A 19104-nucleotide genomic window follows, 5' to 3' on the forward strand; every position below is an offset into this window, starting at 1 on the left:
TAAGTACCTGAAGGTGCTTCCCCGCCATATCAAGTCTGCGACGCCGCAGGAAACCGGGGATGGTGTGTTAGCTAAATCCTCTCTTGAAGATTATCGAGAGGCAGAGTAAAATGTTGAAAAGCAACTTGTTTCCGCTGAAGAGCATCAGAAGGAACCCTCACCTTAAATGTAAAACAACAAATCAAAGAATGTGTGAAATTTTGGAGGAAACAGAAGTTACTAAAGGCACTGTGCAGAAATGTCTAAGAAGGTCGAGCGACGGAGATCCCCAGCAGGCTCACCATGCAAATGACTCGCAAACCCCACGGAAAAACCAGGTACAACTGAACCATAGGTTCAGAACCTTATCTAACCGACGGTGATGCCGCTCCACATGTTAAACCAAAGTACATCGAGAAGGATCCAACAGCTGTTGAACCACCGCATGCACCAGCTGCCAATGCACAACCTTGTTATAACCTTACGAAACCCTGCAACCTTAGCATATACATATACCTGTTTACGAAATAAGGAATTAATGCTAGCATTAACACTAGACCGTTGACGGTCAGGCATAATGAAACTGGGCGTAATTTTCAACTTAACCTATGTTCGGGCCTCTTCCGCCTCGGGAAGAGGCCAAATAAGATGGGAAAGCTTCAGCGGGGAAGCAGACATAGGTTATCTGGGCAGAACACCGCACAGACCTTATTCTAACCGCCGTATAACAGACAAGGAAAACGGTAAACTAATGCTAAGTCGGGTCATAACGATTACTATAGTCCCTGCCAAGTTAATATTTAAGGTCTAAGCCAGTTCGAATACCAGTCGCAGCAGTTTAGCTTGTTTACTCCGAAGGATTCTAGTTAGCATTCAAGCAAGCAGCACTAGGAACAGAGGCCATAGAGACAGAAGCAGGGGCATTATCAACACCAATTGCATAGAAATAAAGGGCATCAGAGGTAGAGCCAATTTCAGATTCTCCGGTTACAGGGCATCAGGAGCAGCATTCAAGTAAGCATATCAGCCATCAGATCCAAATCCCATGCCCGTGGGGGCAATTTTTGGTTATTAAGGTAAAGGCAGTTCGAATACCAGTCGCAGCAGTTTAGCTTGTTTACTCCGAAGGATTCTAGTTAGCATTCAAGCAAGCAGCACTAGGAACAGAGGCCATAGAGACAGAAGCAGGGGCATCATCAACACCAATTGCATAGAAATAAAGGGCATCAGAGGTAGAGCCAATTTCAGATTCTCCGGTTATAGGGCATCAGGAGCAGCATTCAAGTAAGCATACCAGCCATCATGAAATGCATGTCATGCATCCAATATTACATAATAGAGCTGAATTTTAAGAAGCCTGAGAGAAGTCAAATTACTCCAGCTTCTGGATCTGTGGGATGATTGGCTGCCTCTATAATAAATTTGGCCTTTACTTCACTAGCATTCTCCCTGTGACCAGTACGCAGTAGCAATCAAATTACTAAATTAGCATCTCCAACTTTGCAATAACAGTGATTATGGAATATATGTATCAAAACTAAATCTCAACAAAGTAGCCTATGCAATGCAGTGTTTTGTCAATTGAATTAAAAAGTACTTTCAAATCCCTGTCAACTTCCAAATGCCAGATGGTCTTTGTGTGCTTCATTAAAGCTGGAATGTCAAGGCCATTGCTGTTCTTTATAGCTCCTGAAATGTCACTAACTGCTACAATCTTTGCACCCTTTTCATGGATAAGTTCAGCTGCCCAGGAACCGACATTTCCAAAACCCTGAAAAGGTCAGAGAGGTTTTGGTTCAAGAATGTATTTCAGTCTGTAATGGTTCCAATCCCCTCGAATTGATGTTATTGCCATACTTATGCAGCCAATTTCATTTCATTTAGTGTCCATAGATATCCTTTGAGTAAAGCAAAAGCATGGTAATGAGTTTCTTTGATGCAATTAGTGCAACTAGTAAATTCAAAGAAAGGCAAGCAAGATGGTGTTTTTTTTATGCGGCTAGACTTACATTCACAGTAAAGGCTGAAGAGAAAAACAATCTACCTGGATTACAAAACGTTGACCTGAGATGCTTTTACCATACTCAGCTAATAAAGCTTCTGTTGCAAACATAACACCTCTACCAGTTGCAGCATCCCTGCCAAGGGATCCACCTAGATCCTATCCATCACAAAAGAATCTTTCTAACATCAAAAAGCTATGTAAATTATACACTCAAGAGGTTGGTGAGGTCTTTTGGAATAAAGATTTATATACTTACAACAGGTTTTCCAGTAACAATTGCAGGTGAGTATTCGTGGAATTTTGAATACTTGTCTAATATCCAGGCCATTGTCTGTTCACATCAACCATGTAAGCATAGTGGATATTGAAGAAATATGTATTAAATCTCGGAGCTAATAACATCTATGTGGACTCCAATCAAATCATGGATCTTCTGAGTAAAGACACGAGTAAGCCTTTCTAACTCACTGAAACTTAAACTCCGTGGGTCGCAACCAATACCACCCTTTGCTCCCCCATATGGTATGTTAGCTACAGCAGTCTTCCATGTCATTAGTTGTGCTAAGGCATTTACCTCATCTGGGTCAACCTGCATACCCCAGCGATAAATAGATTATTTATAGCATTCTCTGAAATGATTGTTGCAGGGTACACACCTGGTATAATTCATCTGAAATAAGTCCCTTTCCATGTGCAAAAGGCACCTGTGTGCTGTCAAATGCTTCATCTGTAATTCCATTTCCAACCAGATAACCCTGAAAAACTAGCCATACAAGAAGCCAGACAATGAGAAAACGTAACGTAGTTTCTAGTCATCAACATATTTTGGAGAGGCCTGAATGAAGGCTATGAATTTCAATTAGATTAGCAAAGAGTTTTGACCTTAAGGTTCAAGGTTGGCTACTTAATACCAGCTGCATTTTCTGTCATAGACAATATACAACACATATGAAGGAAACCCTCCTATGAAAATTTCAACACCTTCAAAAAGCTGTAAAACTTCAAAGCAAAATTGAGCAGACAATGACGTTCTGCTAGTGAAAAATATCTCGAGTGGAGAAGGCAGGGCCACACTCACGAATTTATAGATATGTACGTAGCCAGATCTTTTGAAATAGCATAAATCTGACCAGTAACATGTCTGGACTCTGAAGTATCTATTACCCTCTTCACCAAACTTCCAATATTCTGGCTCATGATACTTGACACCTCTGAAAGAAAACAAATTATTCTTATTAGCACATTTTCCTAAATGTAAGACAGTAAATATTAGAAAACTGCGAGAACCAAGGTTTTGTATTGCAGCAGGCACACGAAAATCCTCAACAGGCAGCCTTAAAAGAACACCTCAGTTTAAACTTCAAACTCCACAGCACTCTACACATGATTTACTGCCATTCAAGTATTATAATACCATGGCTTTTGATTCAAACAAAGAACCTCAATTCCGTGGAAGACATCTATGTCCCCTCTAAATATAAAACGACTTCGGAAACTGTTTACAAGCCACTAATTTGAATTTTGTACAGAGTGACAGAACACAGCACAAGGATATGATTTGCTTCTGAAATCCAAAAGACTATAATCATTTAGCTCTATACATCTTCAATCACAATTTTCACAAAATTATAAACTGCTTTATGCTATTTGGTCATAGCTACTTACTTCTGTGCAAGAACAGGTCCAGACTTCATGCAACCAAGGTAAATTCTTAACCTGGATAAGAACTTTCTCTCCATAATTTTGTTTCACTGCACACATGAACTCATGAAGGAAGTCATAATATTCCTACAAAGCATAAAAACATATCATCAGCCACAAGATATTTTGTCCCTGAGAACTGAAGAAAATAAAGGAAGCATTTACTAGTTCATTCAAATAGAAGGAAACCTGGCCAGTAGTGCGCTTTTGTCGGAGACCAATATAAAATTCATCATTTAAGAGATTTTCATTGTTGGTCCCAACATCAATTGTTATTGGAAGACGCTGTCCACATACCAGTAGAGTAGTTAAGAGAATAAAAATACAAAATAATTGACTGACTACAAAAGGCGAGACATGCAATAGTGGGTTAAAAATCCTTTTCTGTCAGTTACATGCATTCATCATGGAATAGAAATGAAGGGGCTCTAAAATGTACTATGTACAAGGTGCTTAGCAGACTAAGCTATACAACAGAAAGAATCAATTTACCAGTTTTGCCGTAACTTTGCTGAAATTAGCATATGTTTAAACAATAAACTATAGGTTATTGTGCTGCATACCGATGAAGGACGAACTCCACCAAGTGCAGTGTATAGAGATAATTTCCCTACAGGTATGCCCATACCCTGTCAGTAGTGAAAACAAGTGTCAAATGGATAATACAAACAAGGGGCAGATACAAGGAAATGTGAACACCCTAGTTAAAATAACAGGCATTTATTGAGTAAAGATGAGTTATAATAGAAACATCAGACAGGCAGAAAATGTGGAAAGATACAAACTAAGAATACACCCTAAGTTAAAATGACATGAACTAAATGCACACAGGTTCCAGTTTCTGGTTATTAAGTTTCCTTTTACCTGTATCCCTTCATAGATTTGCAGATAAAAAGAACAAAAGCTCACAGTAAAAAACAAACTAAGACAAACATGGAAGGAGTACTCTGGTAACAAGGATTCAATGCACACCAGCATAATAGCATTTACTTTGTAACATCCACCAAGAGTTTATAAAACAACCTTTCATTCCGCTCCTGCCAAGAGAAATTGTGTAACCCAGTAAACTATACTGTCAAACATATTTTATGCAATTTCCTTCCAGTAGTATCAACCACTTGCTTTCTCAGTAACAACATTGACCTCAAAAATACAACATGCTAAAAGTAGCACCCTTATAAGAAGTTAAAAGCAGGCCTAAACAAACCAGAAACCACATGAAAACAAATACAGCCAAAAAGCAACACATTCTTCATGCTCACATTATCCACTGAGGGAACACTCTGACTCCGATTGTCTACAGATTCCTTTGGTGCTGAACCATCCTCTAATGGTTGTCGTTCAGGAGAAGTGGTCTGGACTGGAGATACATACACCACCCTCAATTTGTGTTCCTCATATACCTTGTCAGATTCCTTGTTGAACTGGATGACACAAAAAATTGTTTCAACTGAGAGAATCCCTTGCAATGAGCACTAAGCTTCAGGGAAAATAGTTTTTAGTGTGAACTCACCATATCTGGAGTAATATCTTTAGCAGTCGTCCCAGCAGGGACCATAACACTCTGCACAAGAAATTTGTCCTTACATTGCATATCAGGCGGTATCTCTTTTTGCGCTTGCATGGTGACTACAACTAAAACAAAACCAATAAAATAAGAAGCTTTAGGCGTTCCTTACAGACACACATTTATTGTGGATATTATTCAGTGACGAAGAACTGCTCGTTGACGAGATCGTTGAACAAGTTCTGAAAAAAGTTCGCAGACCACTTCTGAATGTCGCTAAATATCCAACTGGCCTGTCTGAAAAAGTAAAGGATGTGGACATCACAGTGTCACTGCAACGGCAAAGCGGGAAGCCCAGTATTGTGGGAATTGCGGGTCTGGGCGGAATTGGAAAAACGACCCTCGCCAAAGAATTATTCAATCGGGAGATGTCAGATTACGATCGATCTTGCTTCTTGTCTGATGTCAGATCAGGAAATTTGCTTTCCCTGCAGAGTAACCTTCTTAACCGTTTGAGTCTCTCGAATGTACATATAAACAACATTCATGAAGGTATGGGGGCCTTCAAAAGGCATATCTCTTTTTCTAAGCAGGCTCTCGTAGTTTTAGACGATGTTGATCATATTAATCAACTAGATGCATTATTTTCCCCACTTAAAGATACTATTCATCGAGGAAGCTTAATTTTAATTACAACTCGCAATAAAGACGTGCTCACAAGCTCAGGGATGGCAGAGTCCTCTATTTACACGCTGAAAGGCCTAAATCGAGAGCACTCGCAAGAACTCTTTTGCTCCCATGCCTTTGGTCAGCCCCGTCCTGCGTTGGGATTTGAGGACGTGGTGGAAATTTTTTTGGATATCTGCAATGGGTTGCCCTTGTCTCTTAAAGTGCTGGGAGCCCTTCTTTGTGGAAAATATGATTTAGAATATTGGAGAGCGCAATTGCACAAAACCTCCAAAATACTTCCCAGCGATATTCAAAGCACACTTAAAATTAGTTATGACGCCCTGGATAAAGAGGAAAAACAGATATTCTTAGACATTGCCTGTTTTTTCATTGGAGAACACAGGGATACCGTCATCAGAATATTGGACGGATCCGGTTGGGAAGGATGGCTGGGTCTTCGTAACCTAGAGAACAGATGCGTGGTCGAGGTCGACAGTGAAAACTGTATAAGAATGCACGACCAGGTTAGAGACCTTGGCAGAGATCTCGCAAAGGAAACTCCTGAGCTTCGGCTTTGGTGGTTGACTGACCGCTTTCTTCATAATCTTTCTACGCGATCTCCTGTAAGTATTTTGTAGATTTCAACCTGCTTCAAAATAAATTTGCGTTAATCCTTTGAAGTTTTGAAGTATTACAACTTTGCAAGATTGACCATCTTGTTTCTAACAGTTCGAGGTGATCAATTCAGGTGCGTGGAATTAGCATGGTTCACGGAAATGTCTCTGAACAATCTCTGGAAACCCTTGCGGACAGCTTTAACCTAAGCAGCTTAAAGCTGCTTAGGGCTGAAGGTTATTTTGTTGAACGCCTATTCCGGGCTGGGCAGGTACCACAACTAATATATCTCCGCTGGGAGAATTGCCCGTACTCGTCCTTACCTTCCTGGATTTCACTAAAAACTTTACGAGTTTTATATATACAGAAGGTGAGCCACCTGCAAACACTGTGGCAACATGAATCTCAGGTAATCTTTTCTTTTTTCTTTGAAACAGATTTTTGTTTTGTTTTTCTCCAAATTATAAAAATTGCTTGCACTTGAGAATTGTCTTCGCATACCACAATGCCAGAATGTTCACATTTACAGTGTCGAACCCACTTTATTAATGTACATTGCGGGCACCTCTAGAATTGAGGGAATTGTATATTCGTGCTCCCCTTTCAAAAGTTCCAAAGTCTATTGGAACGCTGAAGCACCTCCAAAAATTTGTCTTGTGGGGGAGTCACCTAGAAATTTTGCCAAATGAATTATGTCATATGGATTCCTTAAAACACCTTGCATTAAGGTATTGCTGCAGTCTGCAGGCACTCCCAAAATCACTGGGGAACTTAACAGCTCTCCAAAGTCTTGACTTGGGCAGCTGTTTTGCTCTGCATACGCTCCCAGACTCGATTGGGAATTTAACAGGACTCCAAAGTCTTGACTTGGAGGGGTGCTCCACTCTCCAGACGCTCCCAAAATCGGTTGGTAACTTGACGGCACTCCAAAGGCTTGACTTAGGTGGGTGCTTCTCTCTGCAGAGGCTGCCTGACTCGGTTGGGAACATGACGGGTCTCCAAAGTCTTGACTTGGCCGGATGCTCTCGTTTGCAGAGACTCCCAGGTTCGATTGGAAACTTGATGGGCCTCCGACGTTTTCACTTAGGCGGGTGCTTCTCTCTGCAGATGCTTCCAGACTCGGTTGGGAACTTGATAAGCCTGCAAAGTTTTCATTTGAGTGGGTGCTCCGCGCTGCAAACACTCCCAGACTCAGTTGGGAATTTGATCGGCCTCCAATATCTTGACTTTGGCGGGTGCTCCGCTCTGCAGATGCTCCCGGACTCGATTGGGAGCTTGACAGGTCTCCAACGTTTTCACTTGGGAGGGTGCTCCGCTATGCAAACTCTCCCAGACTCGATTGGGGATTTGACGGGTCTCCAACGTCTCCACCTTGGTGGATGCTCCGCTATGCAAACCCTGCAGACACTTCCAGATTGGATTGGGAATTTGAGGGGCCTCCAACGTCTTCACTTGGGCCAGTGCTTCGCTCTGCAGACGCTCCCAGAGTGGGTTGGCTTGACGAGCCTCCAACATCTTCACTTGGGTGGGTGTTCCTCTTTGCAGACGCTCCCAAACTCGGTAGGGAAGTTAACCGGCCTCCAAAGTCTTTACTTGGGCGGGTGTTCCTCTTTGCAGACGCTGCCAGACTCGTTGGGGAAGTTGACGGGTCTCCAAAGTCTTCACTTGGGCGGGTGTTCTGCTCTGCAGGCGTTACCAGACTCGGTTAAGAACTTGGGTAGATTCTCCACTGTGCAGACTATCCAAAGCTCTCAGAGCCAGTTGGGAACTTGACGGGTTTCCAAAGTCTTTGAGGTCGTCGGAAATGTCCCAAACGGCACTGTTGTGGTATTAAGTCAATCAGCGGCACGCCCGGTTTTTCTCATTGGGTGATAATGTTTGGCAGTCTTACCTATGTTTGTATGGGTTTTTTTTTTTAATTATTTATGGTTACATGAATATAAAATGCATTTGAAAATATTATACTAGCGAAATTTTGTAGAGTTATGAATTTGTATGATGTTTCAGGTTGGTTCCAAAGGTGTAAAGATCTGTCTTTTTTTATAGTTTTTTATCGTAGGAATATAAAATGTATTTAAAAAAAATATATTAATGAAATCATAAGACTTTAAGATTTTTTAAAGGTTTTATAAGAAGAATATAAAGATTGGCTTAAATAAAAAGTTTTAGGTTGGTTTGAAAAAGGTAAATAATTAAATGAAAAGTTGTTTATTAAGTTTTTTTAATTTAATATTTATTATATTTGGTAACATTTTTTTTTTTGAATTTTTACACAATAAAAAGAAAATATATATTATATAATTTAAATTTTAAAATAAAAATAAAAAATTTGTTATATGATTTGGATTTTTATAAGATTTGTTTTTTTGGTTTTGTTGGTTTTGTGGGCGGTGTTAGAGAAAATTTGATTATTATATGATTTGGATTTAAAATTTGATTATTATATGATTTAGAGTTTTTTCAAAGAATTATGATTAGATTTTTTTTTTTTATATACTTAAAATGAAATTGTATTTATGAAAGTATTAATAGATAGGAATATTTTAGAAAAAAAAATTCTATTTTAAATTATATAATTTCAATCAATAATTTTACAATTTCAACAAAATTTTAAAAAATTTAATTGAATTTTGAATAAAAACATCTAAAAAATATTTAAATCATAACAAGTTTAAATTAAGTTAGATCTAAGACTTTTGTGATCCATAATGTAGATATTAGTTTTTGGGATTAATCACATTGTTAGGATTTGGTCGACCTTTGGAACCAATTAATGTGGTTTAAATTAAGTTATTTTTGAGCCGCGAGGCTCATTCTACAACCCAGTATGAGGGGATGTTTAAGTTTGTCCCTCCATGCCTAATTAAAATAAAAATTATGTTCTAAATAGGAAAATAATATTGGCTATAATTAAAAAAAATGAATACGTTGTAAAGTAATTAGAAGTAAAAAAAAATGTGTGAATGAGATGTTTAAATCTTATATTTTTCAAAAATATTTTAACAAGAGATTTAAATAAACTATTTGAAGATCTATGCTAACTAATTTATGTGGTATCTATGTATAGGAAAGAAATTAAGTTTTATGGTTAGAATTTTTAGTTTCTCCTATAGATACTTTATTTAGCATTCAAAACTACAATGAAAAACAACACAATGTATTTTGCACTATAAAAAAGTTCACTCGTGAAGAAATTTGATCCCTTTCGGCTCATGTTAGATCCGTACTTAAGATGGATTTATGCTGGTTATTTTATTTTTATTTTTAAGGAATGCAAATCTATCTAATATACTCGTGTTTATCAAGTGATTGTGAGGAATGATTGTTATTCTTCTCACATAAATTCAATTTCTACAAATAACATTGATAACTGATGCAGGAGCATCTGGTCGACAGGGAGAAGACCGAGAGAGGGTGAACACAGTTTCGGAAGAAGTTTGGGGAAGATGAACATTTCATTAAACTGGACAGCAAGCCTGTCAGAGTTCTTATGTTTTTTTGTTTAATTTCTTTCAGGGTCAACTACAGCGTTAAACTTTGTTGTCTTAATTTATGTTTATTTTATCTTAATTATTGTAACAGGTTTTAGTTAGAAGTGTTAAAGATAGATTAGCGTTAATAAGTATGTAAACAACAAACCCTTATGGCATAAAGGGGACAAGTGAACAAACAAATAGTAAAAGGAAACGTATGCCTGTAGCAACTGTACAAACCGAAATAGCATAACTACCAGGCAGTTAACTAACTGCCCAAACTATTGTACAAAAGGGCAAACGAAACAACCCAGAAGGGTTCAGCAGCAGAACATGTAAAAGAGAATACCAGAAATACATACATTTTCTTCCTTCATCAAATACAATGCACAATTAAACATACAGTTCTATGATTTATGTCCTCTGTAATAAAATGTACATGCATATTACTGTGTTTTCAATTCATTTCAGGTAAATCAAATAACAGAGTTTTTACAATTCCAAAGAGTCCGTCGACTAGCTAAGACCGAGAGTGAGCACAAGACGGGAAGGCGCAAACCAACACAGCAGAACGTAACAGACCACGGTCTAAACCGGGTAAGCAACAAAACCCATTACAATAAGTTCATATGCCATAAAATATTACATTGTACGCCTTTGTAAACCAACATATATAAAACTGTGCAACGAGGGTTCATTGAACCGAGCTATCAAGGGCTCACAGAAAACCCCAAGTTACGGCTACGGGTTGGAGGTAACCCGACATACACAGGTTCGACAGATATACAGTATGCACACAGCAGACAAAAGCAAATGCAACCAAGACCAAGAATCACTGTGAGGAAGTAAAACAAGGACAGAGCTACCCGGAAAAGAGTGATTGTAACCCTTGCGAATCCACGGGAACCGGCCACACCTGCCAACACAAAGTAAGGTGAAGGGTTAGGGTTTGAAAACAGATAATAACCCTGTACAGAAAGTTGTGACATGAAGCTGCAAATAAATCAAACAAATCCGTGTATGATAGCGACGGAGGAGCCATACCTGTAGTGAGCCGAGATCCAGGCCAGTAGAATCGAAGTACTAACCCTGAACACAAAGGGGCTGCGGAACGTTAGTTCCGGAACAAACGGTGGATAAAGCCATTTAGCACGAAACGAGGCCATACCTGTTCTATAAAGCCGAGCGCCGGAGGAAAGCCAAGTTGGAAAGCCTTCGAACTGTGTATTTGACAGCTGAACAGAGCAGTAACCATTCATCACCAGCATTCACCACGAAATTACAAAAAAGACCATAACGAACAGTATTTACCAGAACAAAACCAGAAATGCTCACACAGTCGTAAAAACAAGTTGAATGTGTAGTGAAGGACCGTAATTTACCAAGAAACCCTGAAGTGAATACATCGACTCCCATGGCAACGGATTGACAGAGTTGAATAGCATTGTTTCACCATAAGAAACCAGCGGGAGCTCAACAGGGTTCTCCCCACAGGCAGAGAAACCAGAGGCGGAGCCGAGACCAGAACGACAGAGCAAGTCACAAAGTGAAAATGACCGAACAGGCGCGAAATGGCGGAGGAAAAGCGCATTAAGGGGATTAGGGTTTGTCAACTCCGAGGAGGGCAAGTGTCATAAGGAGGGTCCGAGTAAGGTACCATGAATTGAATGTCAATCAACCACCACAAAAATCATTTACAATCACTTTATAATCAACCAAGAATTAGTGTGAGTCCACGTAGATTGATTTAGCGTGGGACCACGTGGGCTGGCGCCATCAATAACATTGACATCTAACCTTTTTGTATCAAAAGTATGTATGTTTCCTCCTAAGAGATCGCAGGAGTATGTATGCCTTCGTAGACTTAACAATCAAATGGTTGCATTGAGGTGGCTAAACAAGGGGTCTCATACACCAATTTAGTATGTAGCTTACCGGTGACCTTAAAATTAGATAAGAAGAAAAAGAAGAAAGAACAAATGAATTTAAAATGAGAAATAAAAGAAATGTTTAAAAATATGAAGAATTAAAATAATACTATATATATATGAATATTAGAATTTAATCATTTACAAAAGGATAAATTAAAAATTAAATATTTAATTTAATGAATATTTAAAATTTTAGTTTTTCCAACCAATTATTATTAACATCTCATTATATATTTTTTGGTGAAATTTGCAAGTGAGCCTAATAAGGTATCTCCACAATGAATATATGCAATTCCAATAATTCATTTTCTATTAATATTTTTAATTCTTAATCTTTTAAATTATTAATTTACAAGGTCATCTTGAAGAGTAATTATGTCATAGATAAGATTCAACTTGGATAAAGATCATAATAATTTATCCTTCCAGCTACAAGGTATCTCAAAAATTGATATTTGCAATTCCAATAATTCTTTTTCTTTTAATGTTTGTAATTCTCAATCTTTTACATTCTTAATTTATGAGGTCATGAAGAAGATTAATCATGTCATAAATAAGATATGAGCTTGGATAGAGATTGTAACAATTTATCCTTTCAACCATTTGAACTAGACACAATGAATTTTCAAGGTTGAATTGATTATATTAATTTTGTTAAGATTTATTTAAACTCTTTCCTTCTCCATTTCAAGAAGTTTATGTGTGTGTGTGTGTGTGTGAGAATTAATGTTATGATATTATGTAGAAAACAAATTTACATGGATTTGAAAAGTGACCATGGAGGATAAAACCTCTCCTCATCTTGTTGCCATTGACGACCAGAGGACCAAAAGACTCCCATAACCAGGTTACATCGAGGCCAAAGCTAGAATTGGACTGTCTTGCTACCCAACTATCCCATACATAAATAACAAATAGACTACCCAAGTATAAATGTTGCCTACAAATTTCAAACAACAAAAGATCCCACCAGAATTCCAACATAAGAGACCTTGAAAAATTACTATGACCAATACATAAACAACCAAATTGAGACTAAATTGTCGCATCCAACCATTTCCATAAAAAAAGATTTCAAAAGAAATAACAAGTTCTTTTCAAAACGAGCTGAGAACCACCACGAAGATCATGACGTCGCGACCATCCTATGCCGACACAAAAAGGAGACCAAAAGAGATAACAATTTCCCTACATAAACAGACCAATAACTATGAGAAGACCAACTTAATGCACTACCTACCATTTATGCTCAATGATCAATATCTGAGGATGAAATATTTGTTGAAGTCCTTGCACTAGAACCAGGAGGATCCATTAGGTCCCCACCATCTAAATCACAGAAATATGGCTCTCCACATGCGCCAGGTGGGAGTCAATGCTATCCAAGAAAAACATTTGATTCCTGAGTAGCCTCTCGATGTCTTCTAGGGATGCAAAAGCATTGTACTTCTCCATTTGCTTATCCTTCAAGACCAGGCCCAAAAAGGTCTTCATTTGCCAACGAAGATCCACATAGTTTAGTTATTTCTTCCTCCTTCCCCTAGTATGCCCAGGGTCAAGAACCCAAGCCAACATGTCCTCCAAAAGCTCAGAATCCGAAAAGTATTGTCTTCCCCCCCGCTTGGGTCTCAAGATTACAAATTTCCTTCCAAGTATTTGGTGAAACAAAATTGAAATATGTGGTAGCCAAGTCATGGGCACAAAGTCTCACGCCTCATTTCCCTAGCTGAGCTCTTCCACCTCCCCCCATTTTTCACCTCATTCTCTATCTTTGCGACATAGCTGAGACTCGGGGGGCACACTTATTGCAACTGCTATGAATGCATCTACCTGCAAAAAAAAGAGAATGGATGTGACCCACCTCCTACAAGACCATGAAACCAGTAGACCAAATCATCACAAAAGCTCCAGACATGTGACCCAAACTTTACAAAAGACCCACTAATTGAGACAAGGGATGAAACTTCCTCGACCAAGACCCTTTTCCCATTAACCATTGAACAAGAGAAAGACAATACCAATACCAAATGACTTCACAAACCAAGAGTGTGCAACTAGACAATGAATTCAACAACCAACGCTCATCCTTCCATGGAAATGACCCAACATTTCAGAAACCTCGTAACTCACTTTGAATAGGACTCACAAGCCCCAACTTAAGCCATAAATGCACACCTCAAAACAAAAACCAACGCCAAACTAATAAATTTCTCCGGATAGAATCCCTAGACCAAAGATGAAAATACATACACAAAGATTTGTCCCCTAGACACACATACCTAGACCCGATGAAACACCTAAATAAGGAAACCAAGAATAGAAAACAAATAACCTTAGATTCCACGTTGCACTTGAGACTAGAAGCCCCTAATAACTCTTCTAGAAAGTAATCTCCCAGCTTCCATGAAGAAGACTAGGCATCTAGGGAACACCAAGCATTCAAATGACATTTACATTGGCCAACATGACCTCCTTTCCAACCTTTGAAACCCACTACAACCCACAACACTAAGATTCTCACACACTCAAAATGAACAAAGGAACTACACCAGGAGGCCAAGGACCTTACCTTGATTCCTCTCTACTCACCATATAATGTCTCACCGCCCATCGAAGACCTTAAATAAAACCACCACCAACTGTGATACTGCATGCAAGGGAAAGCTTCGTCCTCCCTCTTTAAATGCTTAGTGTGTACTCAGGGTGGTGGCTGTAGCCTCCAAGGCCCTCGTTCCATCTGCATTTACACCCCCATCGAGGGAGTATATACAATTTTAAAAATAATGATAAAATTTAAATCAATTTAGTATATCTTCACTATAATAACAATGAATACATTGAAATTTCCATGTAACCATCTCCCTCCCTTTATCATCACATTTGAGGAGGGGTATGATTTTTGTCTTTTCTCATTGATTTGATCCGTCGGGGTTATGAATTTATTTCCATTAGAACTATCCATCATTGTGTGGACCAAAGATAATGGATGGTTCTATTCTCATGTTTCCATTTGGCCCTTTTGAAAGTTTAGATAAACATGAAATTAAAATATTAGTCATGTGATACACATAAATACGTAAGATTATGACTCTTGGTTTCATATCTGAAGAGGTCTCTTCTAATTCTCATGACTCTTGATGTTCACTTGTGGCTTTTCAATTTCCGTGCAAGTGAATATTACAATTTACATAATTCCCGATGGATTATGTTTCCAACATTCACCCCTACCCTAGTCCTACCTTAACCCAAAGGGTGTATTTGAGTCCAAGAAGAGAGCTGGAATATGAAGGTAAATAACAACTAATGGCTAGATGTGATCTATAAATGTAGTGGTTTAAGGAAGACCACAAATCAAATGGGGTAGAACAAATCGCAGTCTTCTACTAGTGGTGGTTTAAAGAAGATCAAAAATAAAAAAGGTAGTACAAGCCAAAGTCTTCTATCAATAGTAGTTTAAGGCTAGTCACCAACTATAGAACTTGGCTTGATTCAATTCCTAGAGCAATTCCTAATCTTGCTAGAAGTTTATGTCTTCTACTAAATGGAAGTGATTTTTATAATGGTTTAAAGATAACCACAAACTATTGAAATGGTGGTTTGAAGATGACTACAAGTTATATAGCAAAATAAATAAGTCTTCTACTAAGTGGTGGTTTAAGGAGGACCACAAACCAACTGTTGGTTTTGGGATGACCATAAACCAAATTTTGTTCATGGAACATGAGTTTGTCTTTGGTTACATCTTAGACTCTGATTTTGGTTGACTCTAGCTCTAGGCTTTGACTACTAGCTTTGGTTCTGACTATGGCTCAAACTCACTTAATATGAATTTGAAACTGGTAGTTCACTATCAATTTCCACCTCATTAGATACAAGGTGAGAGGAAGTGAAAATGAAAAGTATGTGATTTTTAGCTTCGAGAGGAAGTTCCTATACATTTGAAGGTTAAACACATCATACGAAACATGTCACTAATGTTGATATTTCTTTGAAAATTTTATATAACTAATCTAGTATTTATGCATGGAAAGTTTCCATTCTTAGAATACTATGTGATGTGACACAATCCAAGGTCTTGCAACAACCAAACATGAATTACAAAACCATAATTGTTATTATAGAGTGCACAACCCCAACCATTTCGTTTTGGATACTGTATTAAATTAATTCAAATGACTAAATCAAAAAGCATAATAGAGAGTGATTTAAGCCTACACATGAGAAATCAAAATAGATTTCGAATATTTTCTGTTCATTCAGAATGTGATGTTACATACAAGAAATTTAGATCGAAGAGAGTGGAGTCCTCAAAGTACTTGTAATTCATATGTTGTTACATAGTGATACCATGCAACAACCAAAACACTCTCGCTAACTCATATAATGACCAGTTGATCTGAAATTAAAAACTTGAAGGTTTCTTAAAAAAAAAATTGCAAGTCTATGTATTGTGGGAGATGGATCAAGTTGCAAAAGCACATAAACTTAGTGCTTTTAGCTTAGTTTGTAGAAATAAAACAAAGAAAAATGAACCATAAAAGAAACACAACACAACAATTTGATACTGGATTTGATCCTTCCTGGGCTACGTCTCTGGGTCTAGCTTCCAATGTTGGGCCTCTTCAATTATATGCTCAAATCTGAAATTATATCAATTTATAGTGCTCAAATAGAAAAATAGTGCTGCCAATGGATTTAGAATGCTCAAAAACCCCTATCTAGGCTCTTCTTAAGCTGAAAAAGCTTTAAAATGAGCAAGATATGCTTGCTGAAACCAAGATTTGTTATATGTTCTGCAATTCTGCAAAAATGGCTAACCATTCTATGTATTCTGCCTTTCCCCTGCCTGCCAAAAGACAAATTTGCCTAGCACTGATGGGATTGCTGTCAAAAAATGCATAAAATGTCACCTCTTTAACTCCGTTAATAACCCATTAAGCACCCAATTTTCAGCCCCAATAAGCGGTCATATGGCCCATATGGTAAGGGGTCAGGCTAACCACATGTCCCCACCAGTTTAGTTATGTTGCTCCAACCGTTGGTTATGGGGTTGGTTTGTGACTGAGGACCGATGCTTATCCTCCCAGCCCCTTTGTTGTAGCCTCCTGCTGATGGTCCTGTGGGCACTACATAGAACCAGGGTTTGGGCCTAGTCCTTACCCCTCTACCTTCAGCTCCTCCCAACTGGTTGTGAGGTGGCATATAAGACTAGGGGCTAGGTATAACTACTCGACCCCTCTTCCCTAAATGTGCCATTACTCGGTTTGAAATAAAAATGCCCACAATGTTATGTTAAGAACCATTGCATTGGTGTGCTAGTAAGGTGTTGTGATGGCTTGCGAAAGGTCTAGGGGTCGAACCCTGTCGAGGCCCTTTGGCCCTGTTGAAAAAATAATTTCGAATAAGAATCTGCCATGTGGTGGCCTATGATTGGTCATAAACAAAACACACCAACCAATAAAATCTCACCAACCCAACTTGTATGACCCTTCCACATGTCAACATGGGATTGTCCTGTCTAAAATCGTACCATACATAATCAGTTGATGACATCATCATATGGATTTCCGAGTCAGAAACCTAGTCAACTCTATTATTTGACTTTTTAGTTATTTGGAAAAAACTTCAGAACATCATAACTTTCTCATACGACTTCAGATTGAGGCGATTCAAGCGATGTTAGAGACAAGACAACAAACACTATGATTTGGCATTTGTTTTGAGTGATTTTGAGTACTTCCATTTTTGAGAATTTTTCTGATCCCCTAGATCATTCCTCCCCACTAGAAGCTTTTGAACCACCAAAAGTCTTGTTTCATTCAACAAGTAAGTGAAGTACAACTCCCTCACTTTTCTTATCTCAATCCAATTGAATTTACTTGGATTAGTTCCTTTGAGCCCCATACGAAGATACTCCACGTTGCCTCTGCGTGAAGTTCTTATCCTCTTGTCAAGAATAGTATATTGCTACAATTATTCTATGTATTCAGGAGAAAATTCTTATATGGATGGAATCTGAACATTCTCTCCTTGATATTCAATCATAGGAGTCTCATATAATCTCAATTTTTCCACATTCACGACGACATAAATTTTCATGTATGGTGAAAAATCTAATTGAAAAGCATTATTACCAATCTTCTCTAAGATTGTAAAAAGACCATATTTGATTGCCTTGAGCTTTTTACCTTCACCTTGAAGTCTTTCCTTGCTGATATATAGCCAAACTTGATCTCCCACCTAGAAGATGTGGTCAACATGATGCTTGTCATGTCTCGCCTTGTACTTGGCTTGACTCTTCTCCAACTGTTTTTGTACCATCAGATGCACCAAATGAATTTGTTTAATGAAGCGCTTTGCTTGTCATCGCAACATCTTTCCCAAAGATAAAATCTAAGGGAGATTTGGTAAATATCCCAAACTTGCTTCGAATGGAGATGTCTTAGTTGAAGAATGCTTAGCTCTATTGTAGGCATGTTAAATGTAATGTAAGTTTTCATCTCAAAGCTTAATATGTTTGTTGCAGTATCCATGAAGGATGTGTACTATTGTTCTATTCACTACATCTGATTGCCCATTGATTTTTGGATGAAATTTTATGCTCTTCTTCAACTTGGTGTCCATCGGTTCCCATAAACTTGATCAAAATTTCCTGAAAAATTGAGAATCTTGATAAGAAATAATAGAAGTGGGAAACCCAAAGTGTACCCATACATTTTGGAAGAACATCTTTGTGGTTTTTTTAGTTGTAACATATTCCTTACATGGCATCAACACACACATTTTGCTGAAATGATCCACAACAACATACAAATAATCATGACCTTTCTTTGACATTGGTAGTCCTACAAAATCCATAGAAATACTTTCCAAAGGACTAGAAAGAAAGTGGAGTATAAAAACCCAATTTCCTATTGCTAGACTTTCTATTAGCACACATAGAACCTCCTCTTACATATCTTGAAACACTTTCATTCATGTGAGGCCAATAACAATATCTCTGTAATTGTCAAACTGTTTTTCCTACACCAAGGTGACCAGTAATAAGAGAAGTATGAGCTTCCCTTATGATGTTGACTCTTTCACCTTGTGGAACACATGAATTTCCAAGATGATACAACTTGTTATGAACATGATAATCCAACTCTTTAACATGATTGCCTTAAACCAAAGTTGCATAAACATATTTAAAATCATCATCTTGAGCATATTGTTCAATATAAA

At 38.1% G+C, this 19104-nt stretch overlaps 2 protein-coding genes and 1 pseudogene across 3 annotated transcripts; 1 reads left to right on the plus strand and 2 right to left on the minus strand.

Moving 5' to 3' along the window:
* Nucleotides 1-1516: 1516 nt before the first annotated feature.
* On the minus strand, nucleotides 1517-2312 carry LOC149200780 (glutamate dehydrogenase 1 pseudogene; annotated as a pseudogene).
* Nucleotides 2313-2385: 73 nt separating this feature from the next.
* On the minus strand, nucleotides 2386-5380 carry LOC149200781 (uncharacterized). Of its 2 annotated transcripts, XM_089402799.1 has the most exons (9): nucleotides 5199-5380; nucleotides 4948-5109; nucleotides 4249-4314; nucleotides 3875-3970; nucleotides 3650-3772; nucleotides 3063-3195; nucleotides 2867-2907; nucleotides 2689-2739; nucleotides 2386-2573 (listed from the first exon to the last, which is right to left on the minus strand). In XM_089402799.1, the coding sequence occupies exons 1-6, from the start codon at nucleotides 5307-5309 to the stop codon at nucleotides 3178-3180; spliced, it is 576 nt and encodes a 191-aa protein (XP_089258925.1). In that variant the 5' UTR covers nucleotides 5310-5380; the 3' UTR covers nucleotides 2386-2573; nucleotides 2689-2739; nucleotides 2867-2907; nucleotides 3063-3177. The 2 variants fall into 2 exon arrangements, with proteins under 2 accessions (XP_089258925.1, XP_089258924.1); XM_089402798.1 differs by having other exon boundaries at nucleotides 2386-2739.
* A 104-nt stretch (nucleotides 5381-5484) lies between these two features.
* Nucleotides 5485-6643, plus strand: LOC149200782 (disease resistance protein RPV1-like). Its single transcript, XM_089402795.1, has one exon. It carries the CDS (start codon nucleotides 5621-5623, stop codon nucleotides 6497-6499), a length of 879 nt encoding a protein of 292 aa, XP_089258921.1. The 5' UTR covers nucleotides 5485-5620; the 3' UTR covers nucleotides 6500-6643.
* The last annotated feature ends 12461 nt before the right edge of the window (nucleotides 6644-19104 follow it).

Source organism: Pinus tabuliformis, chromosome 2_1 (assembly GCF_031772625.1).
Source record: "Pinus tabuliformis cultivar Carrire ecotype Pingquan chromosome 2_1, CPIR1, whole genome shotgun sequence".
In the NCBI taxonomy this organism is placed as follows: Eukaryota; Viridiplantae; Streptophyta; class Pinopsida; order Pinales; family Pinaceae; genus Pinus; species Pinus tabuliformis.